The sequence below is a fragment of the Phyllobates terribilis genome, unplaced genomic scaffold (assembly GCF_046119375.1).
Source record: "Phyllobates terribilis strain yellow unplaced genomic scaffold, ASM4611937v1 Scaffold_13__5_contigs__length_258822181, whole genome shotgun sequence".
Lineage (NCBI taxonomy): Eukaryota > Metazoa > Chordata > Amphibia > Anura > Dendrobatidae > Phyllobates > Phyllobates terribilis.
The window spans coordinates 187,713,390-187,733,167 of record NW_027362773.1 but is presented as its reverse complement, the minus strand read 5'-3'; the positions used below and the strand labels follow the sequence as shown (position 1 = coordinate 187,733,167).

Genomic DNA, 19,778 nt, shown 5'->3' with positions numbered 1-19,778 from the left:
CACACATGCACAATACCTGGTGGTCACACATGCACACTGCCTGGTGGTCACACATGCACACTACCTGCTGGTCACACATGCACACTACCCGGTGGTCACACATGAACACTACCCGGTAGTCACACATGCACACTACCCGGTGGTCACACATGCACACTACCTGGTGGTCACACATGCACACCACCCAGTGGTCACACATGCACACTACCTGCAGGTCACACATGCACACTACCTGGTGGTCACACATGCACACTACCCGGTGGTCACACATGCACACTACCCGGTGGTCACACATGCACACTACCTGGTGATTATACATGCACACTACCCGGTGGTCACACATGCACACTACCCAGTGGTCTCACATGCACACTACCCAGTGGTCTCACATGCACACTACCCATTGGTCTCACATGCACACTACCCGGTGGTCACACATGCACAATACCTGGTGGTCACACATGCACACTACCCGGTGGTCACACACATGCTCACTACCCGGTGGTCACACATGCACACTACCTGCTGGTCACACATGCAAACTACCCGGTAGTCACACATGCACACTACCCGGTGGTCACACATGCACAATACCTGGTGGTCACACATGCACACTACCTGGTGGTCACACATGCACACTACCTGCTGGTCACACATGCACACTACCCGGTGGTCACACATGCACACTACCCGGTGGTCACACATGCACACTACCCGGTGGTCACACATGCACACTACCCGGTGGTCACACATGCACACTACCCTGTGGTCACACATGTACACTACCCGGTGGTCACACATGCACACTACCCGGTGGTTACACATGCACACTACCCGGTGGTCACACATGCACACTACCCGGTGGTCACACATGCACACTACCTGGTGGTCACATATGCACACTACCCGGTGGTCACACATGCATACTACCTGCTGGTTACACATGCACACTACCCGGTGGTCACACATGCACACTACCCGGTGGTCACACATGCACACTACCTGGTGGTCACACATGCACACTACCCGGTGGTCACACATGCACACTACCCGGTGATCACACATGCACACTACCCGGTGGTCACACATGCACACTACCCGGTGGTCACACAAGCACACTACCCGGTGATCACACATGCACACTACCCGGTGGTCACACATGCACACTACCCGGTGGTCACACATGCACACTACCCGGTGGTCACACATGCACACTACCCGGTGGTCACACATGCACACTACCCGGTGGTCACACATGCACACTACCTGGTGGTCACACATGCACACTACATGCTGGTTACACATGCACACTACTGCTTCATTCACATAGAACTTGATGACCCTCTTCTAATTAATAATGGGGGTCCTAGTGGTTGATCACTCACCAATATACATTTATCATCTCTGCAGTGGATAGGAGATACATGTTGCTCATGTGAAAACCTATTAAATTCCCCAAATCACATAAATATGACTGATTTCTTCAGCCCAAAATATACATGCCTATAGACAATGAAACAATTTCTACTTCTCATTCTCCTGTGTAAGATGTGGTACATATTTAGATAGAAGGTAGTCAAATGCTTTACTCGCCCTAATCCTCAATCTCTTACCAAATCTCGCACGAATCCTTACCGTTCCCCATCAGCAGTAGGCTGTGCCGTCACCGAGTTGGTGGGTAGAGTCTCAGTCACGTCCGATATCACGGGCCCACACACATGCTCACTACCCGGTGATCATACATGCACACTACCTGCTGGTCACACATGCAAACTACCCGGTAGTCACACATGCACACTACCCGGTGGTCACACATGCACAATACCTGGTGGTCACACATGCACACTACCTGGTGGTCACACATGCACACTACCCGGTGGTCACACATGCACACTACCTGGTGGTCACACATGCACACTACCTGGTGGTCACACATGCACACTACCTGGTGGTCACACATGCACACTACCCGGTTGTCACACATGCACACTACCTGGTGGTCACACATGCACACTACCCGGTTGTCACACATGCACACTACCTGGTGGTCACACATGCACATTGTTATGATCTGCAACATGACCTAAGGAAAGATAGAGGAAAGCTGTCCCTACAGTAAGACTAAGTTGAATCCCTACGATGTAGCGGGCTGCCTGTTCCTACCGAACAGACCCGCCTTAGTCCTCGGCTAGTCTGAACGGAGACCTATAGAATTAAGGGAGGGGTCCCTAAAAGGACTAAGGACTGGGACAAAAATGGGACACCTCCTAAACAGAGAAGTTGTTGCAGAACACAAAAAGACAAACTGACAAAAGGTACTAGAGGTCCCAGAAGGACCAAGCGAACTGACAGAAAAAGGCACAGAAGCACCTGGCCAGAGAATCAATCGAACACTGAAGTCCAGCACAGCCACAAGGGCGGAGCTGGAATATAAAGGCAGATGGTAACGTGACCGCAAAACACAAGATGGAAAAAACGAACAGGAGGTTTCTAACACACACTACATGGTGGTCACACATGCACACTACCTGGTGGTCACACATGCACACTACCCGGTGGTCACACATGCACACTACCCGGTGGTCACACATGCACACTACCTGGTGGTCACACATGCACACTACCCGGTGGTCACACATGCACACTACCCGGTGGTCACACATGCACACTACCCGGTGGTCACACATGCACACTACCCGGTGGTCACACATGCACACTACCCGGTGGTCACACATGCACACTACCCGGTGGTCACACATGCACACTACCTGGTGGTCACACATGCACACTACATGCTGGTTACACATGCACACTACTGCTTCATTCACATAGAACTTGATGACCCTCTTCTAATTAATAATGGGGGTCCTAGTGGTTGATCACTCACCAATATACATTTATCATCTCTGCAGTGGATAGGAGATACATGTTGCTCATGTGAAAACCTATTAAATTCCCCAAATCACATAAATATGACTGATTTCTTCAGCCCAAAATATACATGCCTATAGACAATGAAACAATTTCTACTTCTCATTCTCCTGTGTAAGATGTGGTACATATTTAGATAGAAGGTAGTCAAATGCTTTACTCGCCCTAATCCTCAATCTCTTACTAAATCTCGCACGAATCCTTACCGTTCCCCATCAGCAGTAGGCTGTGCCGTCACCGAGTTGGTGGGTAGAGTCTCAGTCACGTCCGATATCACGGGCCCACACACATGCACACTACCTGCTGGTCACACATGCAAACTACCCGGTAGTCACACATGCACACTACCCGGTGGTCACACATGCAAAATACCTGGTGGTCACACATGCACACTGCCTGGTGGTCACACATGCACACTGCCTGGTGGTCACACATGCACACTACCTGCTGGTCACACATGCACACTACCTGGTGGTCACACATGAACACTACCCGGTAGTCACACATGCACACTACCCGGTGGTCACACATGCACACTACCTGGTGGTCACACATGCACACTACCCAGTGGTCACACATGCACACTACCTGCAGGTCACACATGCACACTACCTGGTGGTCACACATGCACACTACCCGGTGGTCACACATGCACACTACCCGGTGGTCACACATGCACACTACCTGGTGATTATACATGCACACTACCCGGTGGTCACACATGCACACTACCCAGTGGTCTCACATGCACACTACCCAGTGGTCTCACATGCACACTACCCATTGGTCTCACATGCACACTACCCGGTGGTCACACATGCACAATACCTGGTGGTCACACATGCACACTACCCGGTGGTCACACACATGCTCACTACCCGGTGGTCACACATGCACACTACCTGCTGGTCACACATGCAAACTACCCGGTAGTCACACATGCACACTACCCGGTGGTCACACATGCACAATACCTGGTGGTCACACATGCACACTACCTGGTGGTCACACATGCACACTACCTGCTGGTCACACATGCACACTACCCTGTGGTCACACATGTACACTACCCGGTGGTCACACATGCACACTACCCGGTGGTTACACATGCACACTACCCGGTGGTCACACATGCACACTACCCGGTGGTCACACATGCACACTACCTGGTGGTCACACATGCACACTACCTGGTGGTCACACATGCACACTACCTGCTGGTCACACATGCACACTACCCTGTGGTCACACATGTACACTACCCGGTGGTCACACATGCACACTACCCGGTGGTTACACATGCACACTACCCGGTGGTCACACATGCACACTACCCGGTGGTCACACATGCACACTACCTGGTGGTCACATATGCACACTACCCGGTGGTCACACATGCATACTACCTGCTGGTTACACATGCACACTACCCGGTGGTCACACATGCACACTACCCGGTGGTCACACATGCACACTACCTGGTGGTCACACATGCACACTACCCGGTGGTCACACATGCACACTACCCGGTGATCACACATGCACACTACCCGGTGGTCACACATGCACACTACCCGGTGGTCACACAAGCACACTACCCGGTGATCACACATGCACACTACCCGGTGGTCACACATGCACACTACCCGGTGGTCACACATGCACACTACCCGGTGGTCACACATGCACACTACCCGGTGGTCACACATGCACACTACCCGGTGGTCACACATGCACACTACCTGGTGGTCACACATGCACACTACATGCTGGTTACACATGCACACTACTGCTTCATTCACATAGAACTTGATGACCCTCTTCTAATTAATAATGGGGGTCCTAGTGGTTGATCACTCACCAATATACATTTATCATCTCTGCAGTGGATAGGAGATACATGTTGCTCATGTGAAAACCTATTAAATTCCCCAAATCACATAAATATGACTGATTTCTTCAGCCCAAAATATACATGCCTATAGACAATGAAACAATTTCTACTTCTCATTCTCCTGTGTAAGATGTGGTACATATTTAGATAGAAGGTAGTCAAATGCTTTACTCGCCCTAATCCTCAATCTCTTACCAAATCTCGCACGAATCCTTACCGTTCCCCATCAGCAGTAGGCTGTGCCGTCACCGAGTTGGTGGGTAGAGTCTCAGTCACGTCCGATATCACGGGCCCACACACATGCTCACTACCCGGTGATCATACATGCACACTACCTGCTGGTCACACATGCAAACTACCCTGTAGTCACACATGCACAATACCTGGTGGTCACACATGCACACTACCTGCTGGTCACACATGCACACTACCCGGTGGTCACACATGCACACTACCCGGTGGTCACACATGCACACTACCCGGTGGTCACACATGCACACTACCCGGTGGTCACACATGCACACTACCCGGTGGTCACACATGCACAGTACCCGGTGGTCACACATGCACACTACCCGGTGGTCACACATGCACACTACCCGGTGGTCACACATGCACACTACCCGGTTGTCACACATGCACAATACCCGGTGGTCACACATGCACACTACCTGCTGGTCACACATGCACACTACCCGGTGGTCACACATGCACACTACCCGGTGGTCACACATGCACACTACCCGGTGGTCACACATGCACACTACCCGGTGGTCACACATGCACACTACCCGGTGGTCACACATGCACACTACCCGGTGGTCACACATGCACACTACCCGGTGGTCACACATGCACACTACCCGGTGGTCACACATGCACACTACCCGGTGGTCACACATGCACACTACCCGGTGATCACACATGCACACTACCTGGTGGTCACACATGCACAATACCTGGTGGTCACACATGCACACTACCCGGTGGTCACACATGCACACTACCCGGTGGTCACACATGCACACTACCCGGTGATCACACATGCACACTACCCGGTGGTCACACATGCACAATACCTGGTGGTCACACATGCACACTACCCGGTGGTCACACATGCACACTACCTGGTGGTCACACATGCACACTACCCGGTGGTCACACATGCACACTACCTGGTGGTCACACATGCACACTACCCGGTGGTCACACATGCACACTACCCGGTGATCACACATGCACACTACCCGGTGGTCACACATGCACACTACCCGGTGGTCACACATGCACACTACCCGGTGGTCACACATGCACACTACCCGGTGGTCACACATGCACACTACCCGGTGGTCACACATGCACACTACCCGGTGGTCACACATGCACACTACATGCTGGTTACACATGCACACTACTGCTTCATTCACATAGAACTTGATGACCCTCTTCTAATTAATAATGGGGGTCCTAGTGGTTGATCACTCACCAATATACATTTATCATCTCTGCAGTGGATAGGAGATACATGTTGCTCATGTGAAAACCTATTAAATTCCCCAAATCACATAAATATGACTGATTTCTTCAGCCCAAAATATACATGCCTATAGACAATGAAACAATTTCTACTTCTCATTCTCCTGTGTAAGATGTGGTACATATTTAGATAGAAGGTAGTCAAATTCTTTACTCGCCCTAATCCTCAATCTCTTACCAAATCTCGCACGAATCCTTACCGTTCCCCATCAGCAGTAGGCTGTGCCGTCACCGAGTTGGTGGGTAGAGTCTCAGTCACGTCCGATATCACGGGCCCACACACATGCTCACTACCCGGTGATCATACATGCACACTACCTGCTGGTCACACATGCAAACTACCCGGTAGTCACACATGCACACTACCCGGTGGTCACACATGCACAATACCTGGTGGTCACACATGCACACTACCTGGTGGTCACACATGCACACTACCCGGTGGTCACACATGCACACTACCCGGTGGTCACACATGCACAATACCTGGTGGTCACACATGCACACTACCTGCTGGTCACACATGCACACTACCCGGTGGTCACACATGCACACTACCCGGTGGTCACACATGCACACTACCCGGTGGTCACACATGCACACTACCCGGTGGTCACACATGCACACTACCCGGTGGTCACACATGCACACTACCCGGTGGTCACACATGCACACTACCTGGTGGTCACACATGCACACTACCCGGTGGTCACACATGCACACTACCTGGTGGTCACACATGCACACTACCTGGTGGTCACACATGCACACTACCTGGTGGTCACACATGCACACTACCCGGTGGTCACACATGCACACTACCCGGTGGTCACACATGCACACTACCCGGTGATCACACATGCACACTACCTGGTGGTCACACATGCACAATACCTGGTGGTCACACATGCACACTACCCGGTGATCACACATGCACACTACCTGGTGGTCACACATGCACAATACCTGGTGGTCACACATGCACACTACCCGGTGGTCACACATGCACACTACCTGGTGGTCACACATGCACACTACCTGGTGGTCACACATGCACAATACCCGGTGGTCACACATGCACACTACCCGGTGGTCACACATGCACACTACCCGGTGGTCACACATGCACACTACCCGGTGATCACACATGCACACTACCTGGTGGTCACACATGCACAATACCTGGTGGTCACACATGCACACTACCCGGTGGTCACACATGCACACTACCTGCTGGTCACACATGCACACTACCCGGTGGTCACACATGCACACTACCTGGTGGTCACACATGCACACTACCCGGTGGTCACACATGCACACTACCCGGTGGTCACACATGCACACTACCCGGTGGTCACACATGCACACTACCCGGTGGTCACACATGCACACTACCCGGTGGTCACACATGCACACTACCCGGTGGTCACACACGCACACTACCTGGTGGTCACACATGCACACTACATGCTGGTTACACATGCACACTACTGCTTCATTCACATAGAACTTGATGACCCTCTTCTAATTAATAATGGGGGTCCTAGTGGTTGATCACTCACCAATATACATTTATCATCTCTGCAGTGGATAGGAGATACATGTTGCTCATGTGAAAACCTATTAAATTCCCCAAATCACATAAATATGACTGATTTCTTCAGCCCAAAATATACATGCCTATAGACAATGAAACAATTTCTACTTCTCATTCTCCTGTGTAAGATGTGGTACATATTTAGATAGAAGGTAGTCAAATGCTTTACTCGCCCTAATCCTCAATCTCTTACTAAATCTCGCACGAATCCTTACCGTTCCCCATCAGCAGTAGGCTGTGCCGTCACCGAGTTGGTGGGTAGAGTCTCAGTCACGTCCGATATCACGGGCCCACACACATGCTCACTACCCGGTGATCATACATGCACACTACCTGCTGGTCACACATGCAAACTACCCGGTAGTCACACATGCACACTACCCGGTGGTCACACATGCACAATACCTGGTGGTCACACATGCACACTACCTGGTGGTCACACATGCACACTACCCGGTGGTCACACATGCACACTACCCGGTGGTCACACATGCACAATACCTGGTGGTCACACATGCACACTACCTGCTGGTCACACATGCACACTACCCGGTGGTCACACATGCACACTACCCGGTGGTCACACATGCACACTACCCGGTGGTCACACATGCACACTACCCGGTGGTCACACATGCACACTACCCGGTGGTCACACATGCACACTACCCGGTGGTCACACATGCACACTACCCGGTGGTCACACATGTACACTACCCGGTGGTCACACATGCACACTACCCGGTGGTCACACATGCACACTACCCGGTGGTCACACATGCACACTACCCGGTGGTCACACATGCACACTACCCGGTGGTCACACATGCACACTACCCGGTGGTCACACATGCACACTACCCGGTGGTCACACATGCACACTACCCGGTGATCACACATGCACACTACCCGGTGGTCACACATGCACACTACCCGGTGGTCACACATGCACACTACCCGGTGGTCACACATGCACACTACCCGGTGATCACACATGCACACTACCTGGTGGTCACACATGCACAATACCTGGTGGTCACACATGCACACTACCCGGTGGTCACACATGCACACTACCTGGTGGTCACACATGCACACTACCTGGTGGTCACACATGCACACTACCTGGTGGTCACACATGCACACTACCCGGTGGTCACACATGCACACTACCTGGTGGTCACACATGCACACTACCCGGTGGTCACACATGCACACTACCCGGTGGTCACACATGCACACTACCCGGTGGTCACACATGCACACTACCCGGTGGTCACACATGCACACTACCCGGTGGTCACACATGCACACTACCCGGTGATCACACATGCACACTACCCGGTGGTCACACATGCACACTACCCGGTGGTCACACAAGCACACTACCCGGTGATCACACATGCACACTACCCGGTGGTCACACATGCACACTACCCGGTGGTCACACATGCACACTACCCGGTGGTCACACATGCACACTACCCGGTGGTCACACATGCACACTACCCGGTGGTCACACATGCACACTACCTGGTGGTCACACATGCACACTACATGCTGGTTACACATGCACACTACTGCTTCATTCACATAGAACTTGATGACCCTCTTCTAATTAATAATGGGGGTCCTAGTGGTTGATCACTCACCAATATACATTTATCATCTCTGCAGTGGATAGGAGATACATGTTGCTCATGTGAAAACCTATTAAATTCCCCAAATCACATAAATATGACTGATTTCTTCAGCCCAAAATATACATGCCTATAGACAATGAAACAATTTCTACTTCTCATTCTCCTGTGTAAGATGTGGTACATATTTAGATAGAAGGTAGTCAAATGCTTTACTCGCCCTAATCCTCAATCTCTTACCAAATCTCGCACGAATCCTTACCGTTCCCCATCAGCAGTAGGCTGTGCCGTCACCGAGTTGGTGGGTAGAGTCTCAGTCACGTCCGATATCATGGGCCCACACACATGCTCACTACCCGGTGATCATACATGCACACTACCTGCTGGTCACACATGCAAACTACCCTGTAGTCACACATGCACAATACCTGGTGGTCACACATGCACACTACCCGGTGGTCACACATGCACACTACCCGGTGGTCACACATGCACACTACCCGGTGGTCACACATGCACACTACCCGGTGGTCACACATGCACACTACCCGGTGGTCACACATGCACAGTACCCGGTGGTCACACATGCACACTACCCGGTGGTCACACATGCACACTACCCGGTGGTCACACATGCACACTACCCGGTTGTCACACATGCACAATACCTGGTGGTCACACATGCACACTACCTGCTGGTCACACATGCACACTACCCGGTGGTCACACATGCACACTACCCGGTGGTCACACATGCACACTACCCGGTGGTCACACATGCACACTACCCGGTGGTCACACATGCACACTACCCGGTGGTCACACATGCACACTACCCGGTGGTCACACATGCACACTACCCGGTGGTCACACATGCACACTACCCGGTGGTCACACATGCACACTACCCGGTGGTCACACATGCACACTACCCGGTGATCACACATGCACACTACCTGGTGGTCACACATGCACAATACCTGGTGGTCACACATGCACACTACCCGGTGGTCACACATGCACACTACCCGGTGGTCACACATGCACACTACCCGGTGATCACACATGCACACTACCCGGTGGTCACACATGCACAATACCTGGTGGTCACACATGCACACTACCCGGTGGTCACACATGCACACTACCTGGTGGTCACACATGCACACTACCCGGTGGTCACACATGCACACTACCTGGTGGTCACACATGCACACTACCTGGTGGTCACACATGCACACTACCCGGTGGTCACACATGCACACTACCTGGTGGTCACACATGCACACTACCCGGTGGTCACACATGCACACTACCCGGTGATCACACATGCACACTACCCGGTGGTCACACATGCACACTACCCGGTGGTCACACATGCACACTACCCGGTGGTCACACATGCACACTACCCGGTGGTCACACATGCACACTACCCGGTGGTCACACATGCACACTACCCGGTGGTCACACATGCACACTACATGCTGGTTACACATGCACACTACTGCTTCATTCACATAGAACTTGATGACCCTCTTCTAATTAATAATGGGGGTCCTAGTGGTTGATCACTCACCAATATACATTTATCATCTCTGCAGTGGATAGGAGATACATGTTGCTCATGTGAAAACCTATTAAATTCCCCAAATCACATAAATATGACTGATTTCTTCAGCCCAAAATATACATGCCTATAGACAATGAAACAATTTCTACTTCTCATTCTCCTGTGTAAGATGTGGTACATATTTAGATAGAAGGTAGTCAAATTCTTTACTCGCCCTAATCCTCAATCTCTTACCAAATCTCGCACGAATCCTTACCGTTCCCCATCAGCAGTAGGCTGTGCCGTCACCGAGTTGGTGGGTAGAGTCTCAGTCACGTCCGATATCACGGGCCCACACACATGCTCACTACCCGGTGATCATACATGCACACTACCTGCTGGTCACACATGCAAACTACCCGGTAGTCACACATGCACACTACCCGGTGGTCACACATGCACACTACCTGGTGGTCACACATGCACACTACCTGGTGGTCACACATGCACACTACCTGGTGGTCACACATGCACACTACCTGGTGGTCACACATGCACACTACCCGGTGATCACACATGCACACTACCTGGTGGTCACACATGCACAATACCTGGTGGTCACACATGCACACTACCCGGTGATCACACATGCACACTACCTGGTGGTCACACATGCACAATACCTGGTGGTCACACATGCACACTACCCGGTGGTCACACATGCACACTACCCGGTGGTCACACATGCACACTACCCGGTGGTCACACATGCACACTACCCGGTGGTCACACATGCACACTACCCGGTGATCACACATGCACACTACCCGGTGGTCACACATGCACAATACCCGGTGGTCACACATGCACACTACCCGGTGGTCACACATGCACACTACCCGGTGATCACACATGCACACTACCTGGTGGTCACACATGCACAATACCTGGTGGTCACACATGCACACTACCCGGTGGTCACACATGCACACTACCTGGTGGTCACACATGCACACTACCTGGTGGTCACACATGCACACTACCTGGTGGTCACACATGCACACTACCCGGTGGTCACACATGCACACTACCTGGTGGTCACACATGCACACTACCCGGTGGTCACACATGCACACTACCCGGTGGTCACACATGCACACTACATGCTGGTTACACATGCACACTACTGCTTCATTCACATAGAACTTGATGACCCTCTTCTAATTAATAATGGGGGTCCTAGTGGTTGATCACTCACCAATATACATTTATCATCTCTGCAGTGGATAGGAGATACATGTTGCTCATGTGAAAACCTATTAAATTCCCCAAATCACATAAATATGACTGATTTCTTCAGCCCAAAATATACATGCCTATAGACAATGAAACAATTTCTACTTCTCATTCTCCTGTGTAAGATGTGGTACATATTTAGATAGAAGGTAGTCAAATGCTTTACTCGCCCTAATCCTCAATCTCTTACTAAATCTCGCACGAATCCTTACCGTTCCCCATCAGCAGTAGGCTGTGCCGTCACCGAGTTGGTGGGTAGAGTCTCAGTCACGTCCGATATCACGGGCCCAGCACTGACAGCAGGGCTGTTTAATGAGGACGCTGGATCTGTAGGTGGCTACATAGAGAATTTAGTATGAGACCCTCCAAACCAAATATGACCATCACACAGGATAAAGCAGCACCGTTTTCATGCAGTCTGCCTCACTTGATCCTAGTTTCCATTGACATCTGGCATTGGTGAGATATTTGGGAATTCCCTATAAATATTTAGTTGTATAGAGTTGCCTGCATCAATTTATGTGTTCTGGCAATTTAAACTTAATGTCCACCACTAAACATAATTTTTCTTTATCTTAAAAGTTCCACATAAATGTGCTGATAATTTAGAAATCAAATTAGTTCTGATGATCCAGCTACAAATCTCCTGCATGACCAAAAAAATAAATGAAAGAATTAAGTGATTAAATTAAGTTGCCACTGGAGGGAGCTCCAGAGCTCACCTCATACAGGTAATACATACATGCTGTATGTGCTTAAACTCCCCCTAGTGGTGGTAGAATGTTATGATTTAAAGAGGTTGTTGCTATTGTTTTTTTTTACTTAAATGGATGTATTTGAGGCTAAAATTAAGTCTTGTAATTTTGTTTCATTACAACTTTTACACCGTTTGGCTTTTACAGGCTCTTTGTTTTCCTGTACATGTGGTCTATGTTCATAAAAAGATATAAAATATCTACAAACTCTTCTCTCAGATCATCAGGACAAGCTCACTGATGGATTCTCAGATAATAATCAAAGTGATATTCTCCCTCTCCCATACCCAGATCCTGGTCTACACTGGACGTTACATCCTAGTCCTGTCTTGACACCCCAGAAATGGCTGGATTTGACAATCACTGGCCACCGCAGTGACCCATCTCGGCCTATGATCATCGGAAAAGTCATTTCCATTCATTTCTGGGGTGTCGAGAAGAGACCTGGAAATCAAGGCCAGCATGGACTGGGTGAGTGCTGAAACAGGAGCTCCAGGGGATCGGTGACTTTCTAACCAGTCTGAACCTTTTTCAAAAAAAAAATTTTTTATCTCCTGGAAAACCCCTGAGGGTGTATTGTCTGCGATGAAACATTATGATTATCGCAACATCCCATTCCAAAAATGTTCTTTTTAAAGTCTTGTGTTAGTACTACAGAACAAAAGCGGTCAGGCCACCAAACGTATGCAACACTTTTTCCTAGTGACTCATCGCTGATCATCTGATTGAACAAGAGAGACTCATCGTAGTATTTACTTAGTTCATGCCCTCCGGGTTTGGCTTTGCTGAAAGGAACATATTTATTGCCATTTGCAGCACAAAACCGAATGATTGAAATGGAATACCAGCAAAACCGGATATGAATGCATCAAACAAAGGATATTTCATCTTTAAACACATCGGGTCCAATTCATTTTTGCATTTGCACCCTTATTTTTAAAATTTTTCACCTCTTTTTCATTTGCGCCTTATACTTCTTTTAAAGTCTCCCTTTTTTAAAGTCTATTTTGTAGATGTTCCCCTGTGGGTCTTTTTTATGTTCACCAATATGGGTGTGATATTTGCTATCCAAATTTTTCCGGCTGATTCATAAATTGCGACTTTTACAAAAAAAAAAAAAAAAAATCGCAAAATGTTTGCTTGTGTTTAGCTAAAAAATGTCAAACAATCAAAAATGTTCCAAACTCAACAATCTTCCCCTGGAGTGATGAATTCATTTACAACTGAAACATTTTGTGCAAAATTTGGAACGTTTTAGCTGAACATGCAACTAAAAAAGTCGCCAAAAAAAGTTAAAGACAAAATTAACGGGTCAGATTCATCACTTGACTTTTTGTAAGTCACTTTTCTTTTTATGTCTTGCGATATTCGTTGCCAATTTTGCACCAAATTATTCCGAATGGCGCATGCGGTTTATGAAATTTGGGTAAAATTAAAAATGTTCTTTATTTTTTGTCTTTAATGATTTTTCTAACTTTTTCAGCCCCCAAAAAATCGCATGTCTTGCTATAATGTTGGAAAAATTGGACCAAAATATCTGGCGTACATCAAATCACTCGCGGAGAAGAGGGTAACTTGAGTACATTTAAGCAAAAATTTGGTGACTTTTCGAAAAGTCACAAATGGTGAATCAGGTGCAAATATGTGGAAAGTCTAAACCACGACTACAATGACAAACTAAGAAAAAACAGACTAATTCATAAAAAGTGACTAGATGAAAAGATGAGTATGGCAGAAACGACAAACAGGCACAAAACTAGCCAAAAAAAAGGTGCAAAAGCAATGATAATTCAGCCTCTGAGCATTTTTTATTTTGCCCAGGACTCATGAACCACATGCGCCATTTTGAATAATTTTTTCGCAAAAAAATCAACAAACAACACAAGACAAAAAAAAGAAAAGTAACTTTAGAAACATGCCAATGCAGAATCAGACCCCTTATTTTTTCCCCTAGAAGTGTCACCACCATGGTGACCATGGATCATTTATTGGTGTAGATTTTACATTTCATGGTATCTCTCAACAATCTATCATCTATAAGATCGTATTTGTCTGCCCTTGCAGAAAACAAAATAAACCTCCAGATAAATTGTTCCAGGAATGCAATTCATTTAAATAAAACTTATTGCCTTTTTAAGAGAAAAGTCAGCGAAACCCACCAATTTTAGCTGAACTGGCCACCCATTTAATGTGTAGGGGAACGTCCAAACTGTTTCCAGACAGGTGATGTCAGAGAAGAAGGATTGGGAAATTTAAATTAAAACACCCAATCCTTTTGGACTATGACTGGCAGCGGCGTACTCAGCTTTCCCATTGAAAACATGTAAAATACACACTCGGTTCGAAACATGCATGTAAATCAAAGGCTTAGGAGAGATAGCTGTTGTATGAACAAGCACTCACTAGACATAAAGAGCAAAGCAGGAATTGCCACTGGAGGACCTAATACAACAACTGGCCAATGGCCGTTTCACGTCGCTCAGACGCTTTATCAAGGCCCTTGAGGAAGCATCTGAGGATGCGAAACGACTGTTGACTGCTTGCTGTACTAAGTCCTCCCATGGCAATTCTTGCTTTGCACTTTACTTCTAAATATGTTTATTTATTGTAATGAAATCAAATGTACAGAATTCTGTTGATTGCAGTGAATTTATCTTTATCGTTTGGATGTCACTGCTATTGAACTTGGGTACACTGAGCAACACCAAACGAGCATTTACTCAACTGCTGTCTAAAGTGCTGGCCATTCATATTAGATAGCTACTGAGCAAGTAAGCATTTTATCAGCTATTCCTCCTGATTTCCCGATATACATGTACGCTCAATTCGCCTGAACACGCATGTGTTTTCAATGTAGTGATTTGGGAAAGCTGCTAACAGACATCTCTGGTGCCAGCTTTTCTGCCTTGAGAAGGAAAGGATCTGGTATGTTGGAATGAAACTGTCTGATCCTTCTATGATTAAATTAATGCTCTGTTCAGACGATCAGATTGTTTATGTCGGCCTAAAAATCATCGTTATTGGCATCAAGTCACCGGGTGTAAGTGGGAAATGTGGGTCTGACAATAGGATGCTGTATGTGGAAAGATATCGTGTTAACGATTGTTCCGTTGCCATTATTTTTCCTTGTCTTCTTTGTATTCTTTGTTTCTCAACCCGGGAGCTTGAACTTTACTAAATATGGAATACTATTACAGCCATGTAATGGGTTTTGCTTATATATTATAGAGCCCAGATTAAAAAAAGTACAGGGCTGCTTGTAAAGAGTTGATCTACTAGAGGAGGACATACAGTGGTGGCCAAAAGTATTGGCACCCCTGCAATTCTGTCAGATAATACTCAGTTTCTTCCTGAAAATGATTGCAATCACAAATTCTTTGGTATTATTATCTTCATTTAATTTGCTTGCAAGGAAAAAACACAAAAGAGAATGAAGCAAAAATCAAATCATTGATCATTTCACACAAAACTCCAAAAATGGGCCAGACAAAAGTATTGGCACCCTCAGCCTAATACTTGGTTGTACAACCTTTAGCCAAAATAACTGCGAACAACCGCTTCCGGTAACCATCAATGAGTTTCTTACAATGCTCTGCTGGAATTGTAGACCATTCTTCTTTGGCAAACTGCTCCAGGTCCCTGATATTTGAAGGGTGCCTTCTCCAAACTGCCATTTTGAGATCTCTCCACAGGTGTTCTATGGGATTCAGGTCTGGACTCATTGCTGGACACCTTAGAAGTCTCCAGTGCTTTCTCTCAAACCATTTTATAGTGCTTTTGGAAGTGTGTTTTGGGTCATTGTCCTGCTGGAAGACCCATGACCTCTGAGGGAGACCCAGCTTTCTCACACTGGGCCCTACATTATGCTGCAAAATTTGTTGGTAGTCTTCAGACTTCATAATGCCATGCACGCGGTCAAGCAGTCCAGTGCCAGAGGCAGCAAAGCAACCCCAAAACATCAGGGAACCTCCGCCATGTTTGACTGTAGGGACCGTGTTCTTTTCTTTGAATGCCTCTTTTTTTTTCCCTGTACACTCTATGTTGATGCTTTTTCCCAAAAAGCTCTACTTTTGTCTCATCTGACCAGAGAACATTCTTCCAAAACGTTTTAGGCTTTCTCAGGTAAGTTTTGGCAAACTCCAGCCTGGCTTTTTTATGTCTCGGGGTAAGAAGTGGGGTCTTCCTGGGTATCCTACCATACAGTCCCTTTTCATTCAGACGCCGACGGATAGTACGGGTTGACACTGTTGTACCCTCGGACTGCAGGGCAGCTTGAACTTGTTTGGATGTTAGTTGAGGTTCTTTATCCACCATCCGCACAATCTTGCGTTGAAATCTCTCGTCAATCATTCTTTTCCGTCCACATCTAGGGAGGTTAGCCACAGTGCCATGGGCTTTAAACTTCTTGATGACACTGCACACGGAAGACACAGGAACATTCAGGTCTTTGGAGATTGACTTGTAGCCTTGAGATTGCTCATGCTTCCTCACAATTTGGTTTCTCAAGTCCTCAAACAGTTCTTTGGTCTTCTTTCTTTTCTCCATGCTCAATGTGGTACACACAAGGACACAGGACAGAGGTTGAGTCAACTTTAATCCATGTTAACTGGCTGCAAGTGTGATTTAGTTATTGCCAACACCTGTTAGGTGCCACAGGTAAGTTACAGGTGCTGTTAATTACACGAATTAGAGAAGCATCACATGATTTTTCAAAGGGTGCCAATACTTTTGTCCTCCCCCTTCTTTAGGTTTGGTGTGGAATTATATCCAATTTGGCTTTAGGACAATTCTTTTTGTGTTTTTTCATTGAAGACGAATTAAATGAAGATAATAATACCAAAGAATTTGTGATTGCAATCATTTTCAGGAAGAAACTGAGTATTATCTGACAGAATTGCAGGGGTGCCAATACATTTGGCCACCACTGTAGCTGCTTATAAAAGGATAATCGACTAGAGGACATAGTTGCTTGTAAAGGGTTGATCTGACTCTACCTTCTACATATACAGAGCACTTAGCAGCTACAATAAAGAGAAGACTAACATGACTTAATTCTGTGGCTGCTTCTTCTATTCTACTCCTCTTGATAGTATCTTTTACAATGTTTCAGCACAAAGGAAGTGATAGGTTCTCTTTTAAAAGACTGACCATCTTATGGAGTTGCTTTCATGGTTCTCAGTGAGATATATCATGTATTAAATGAGGCATAAAGAATAAAAAAAAGGCTTTTCTCTCCTCCAGACCTCATTTCTCAAATATCTTGGCTTGTTAATATTATGTCCATACTTGCCAATTTTCCCTGGAAAAAGGAGAGACCTCCACTTGCAGAAATGTTCCTGTATGTGATACCTGGATGATATATCTATAGTCAAAGTCGCAATATCTAAGTGAGCATTAAAGGGGCGGGGGCCAGAAGGCATGATAGAAAAAGGGGCAGAATTAGGGGTGAAATTCTTGTTAACTCGCTCAGTGCAACACTTTCATCCACCTCAAAGACACACTTTGGCAAAAATTGGCAAGTATGATAAGCTATGTCCTATGTAATCAGTGAACATATTCCATCACGATTTTATGACATGTAGGCTACAGACAAGAATAAAATCTGGTGGAAAAAAAAAAGATGCTTCATTGCTGGTCCAAGACTTTTCAAACAGCCGGTCAGCGGAGATGCCGAGAGTAGGCCCCCATCAATCTAATATTTGGATAGGCCATTAGTTTAAAGGGTCTTGATAACCCCTTTAATTATGTCCAGCTAAATGCTTTGCTACACAAAGGCATCCTACCAAGCAAGAAAATAATAGGAGACTCACCGACTGAATGTAATAGGGGTCATGCAGTGAATCTACAGGAAGAAGTCTACTAAATTTGGACACTGGTAGGGCAGAGTTTCCGTCATCCAACATAAGGGGTCTAAAATAGAAAAGGTATTATCAGAAAATCTATATCTAGGCAATAATCACAAATCTGATTGACATGAGGACAAAGGAAAATCAGCAACTGTTCTAAAAGTGCGACATATTCTAGATAAACTCTATATGTACCAAATGATTTTCGTGTCAAGGCTTCAACTTGTTTAACTGGTTTTCCACATTATACCCTGGATTACTACCTTTTGGCAATCCTAAAAGTTAAGCTACAGGTGTATATATGAGGAAGTAGCCCTTTGCACATGATAGGTATGTACAGTGTTCTATTTCTGCTCTTCCTCTAGCCCCTTCCAATCACGTACCATAGTCACACATTCATTGCATAGTTACATACCGAGACATAACTTGAAGTTCCTGAGCCCCGATGCAAAATCCTTAACATGGTCCAATTTTAATAATAGTGTTGTTTTAGGTTTCCCAAAAGACCCCTCAGGACCTGGTTATGACAGCTCCAACTACACTTGTGGGTGAAAAAAAATATATCCCATCCTTCTCAGGATCTTCCTTACTCCTGGGATAGGGGATAATTTACTGACCGCTGAGGGTGCAACCGTTGGGACATTGAGAACAGGGTTTGACCTCCGCTCCAGTCATTGTTTAAGGTACTGCGGAGAAAGCTCCTGAGCCCCTACGCAAAATCCTTAACA

The 19,778-nt window shown here is 47.2% G+C and overlaps 1 protein-coding gene across 1 annotated transcript in view; it reads right to left on the bottom strand.

Moving 5' to 3' along the window:
- Window positions 1-19,778, bottom strand: part of HSF4 (heat shock transcription factor 4) — a 57,932-nt gene that overhangs the window by 8,950 nt on the left and 29,204 nt on the right. The window contains exons 7-8 of the mRNA XM_073659573.1: window positions 19,015-19,114; window positions 12,662-12,786 (exon numbers count right to left, since the gene is read on the bottom strand). Of these exons, the coding sequence (XP_073515674.1) occupies window positions 12,662-12,786; window positions 19,015-19,114 (225 nt within the window). The remainder of the gene's footprint in view (window positions 1-12,661; window positions 12,787-19,014; window positions 19,115-19,778) is intronic.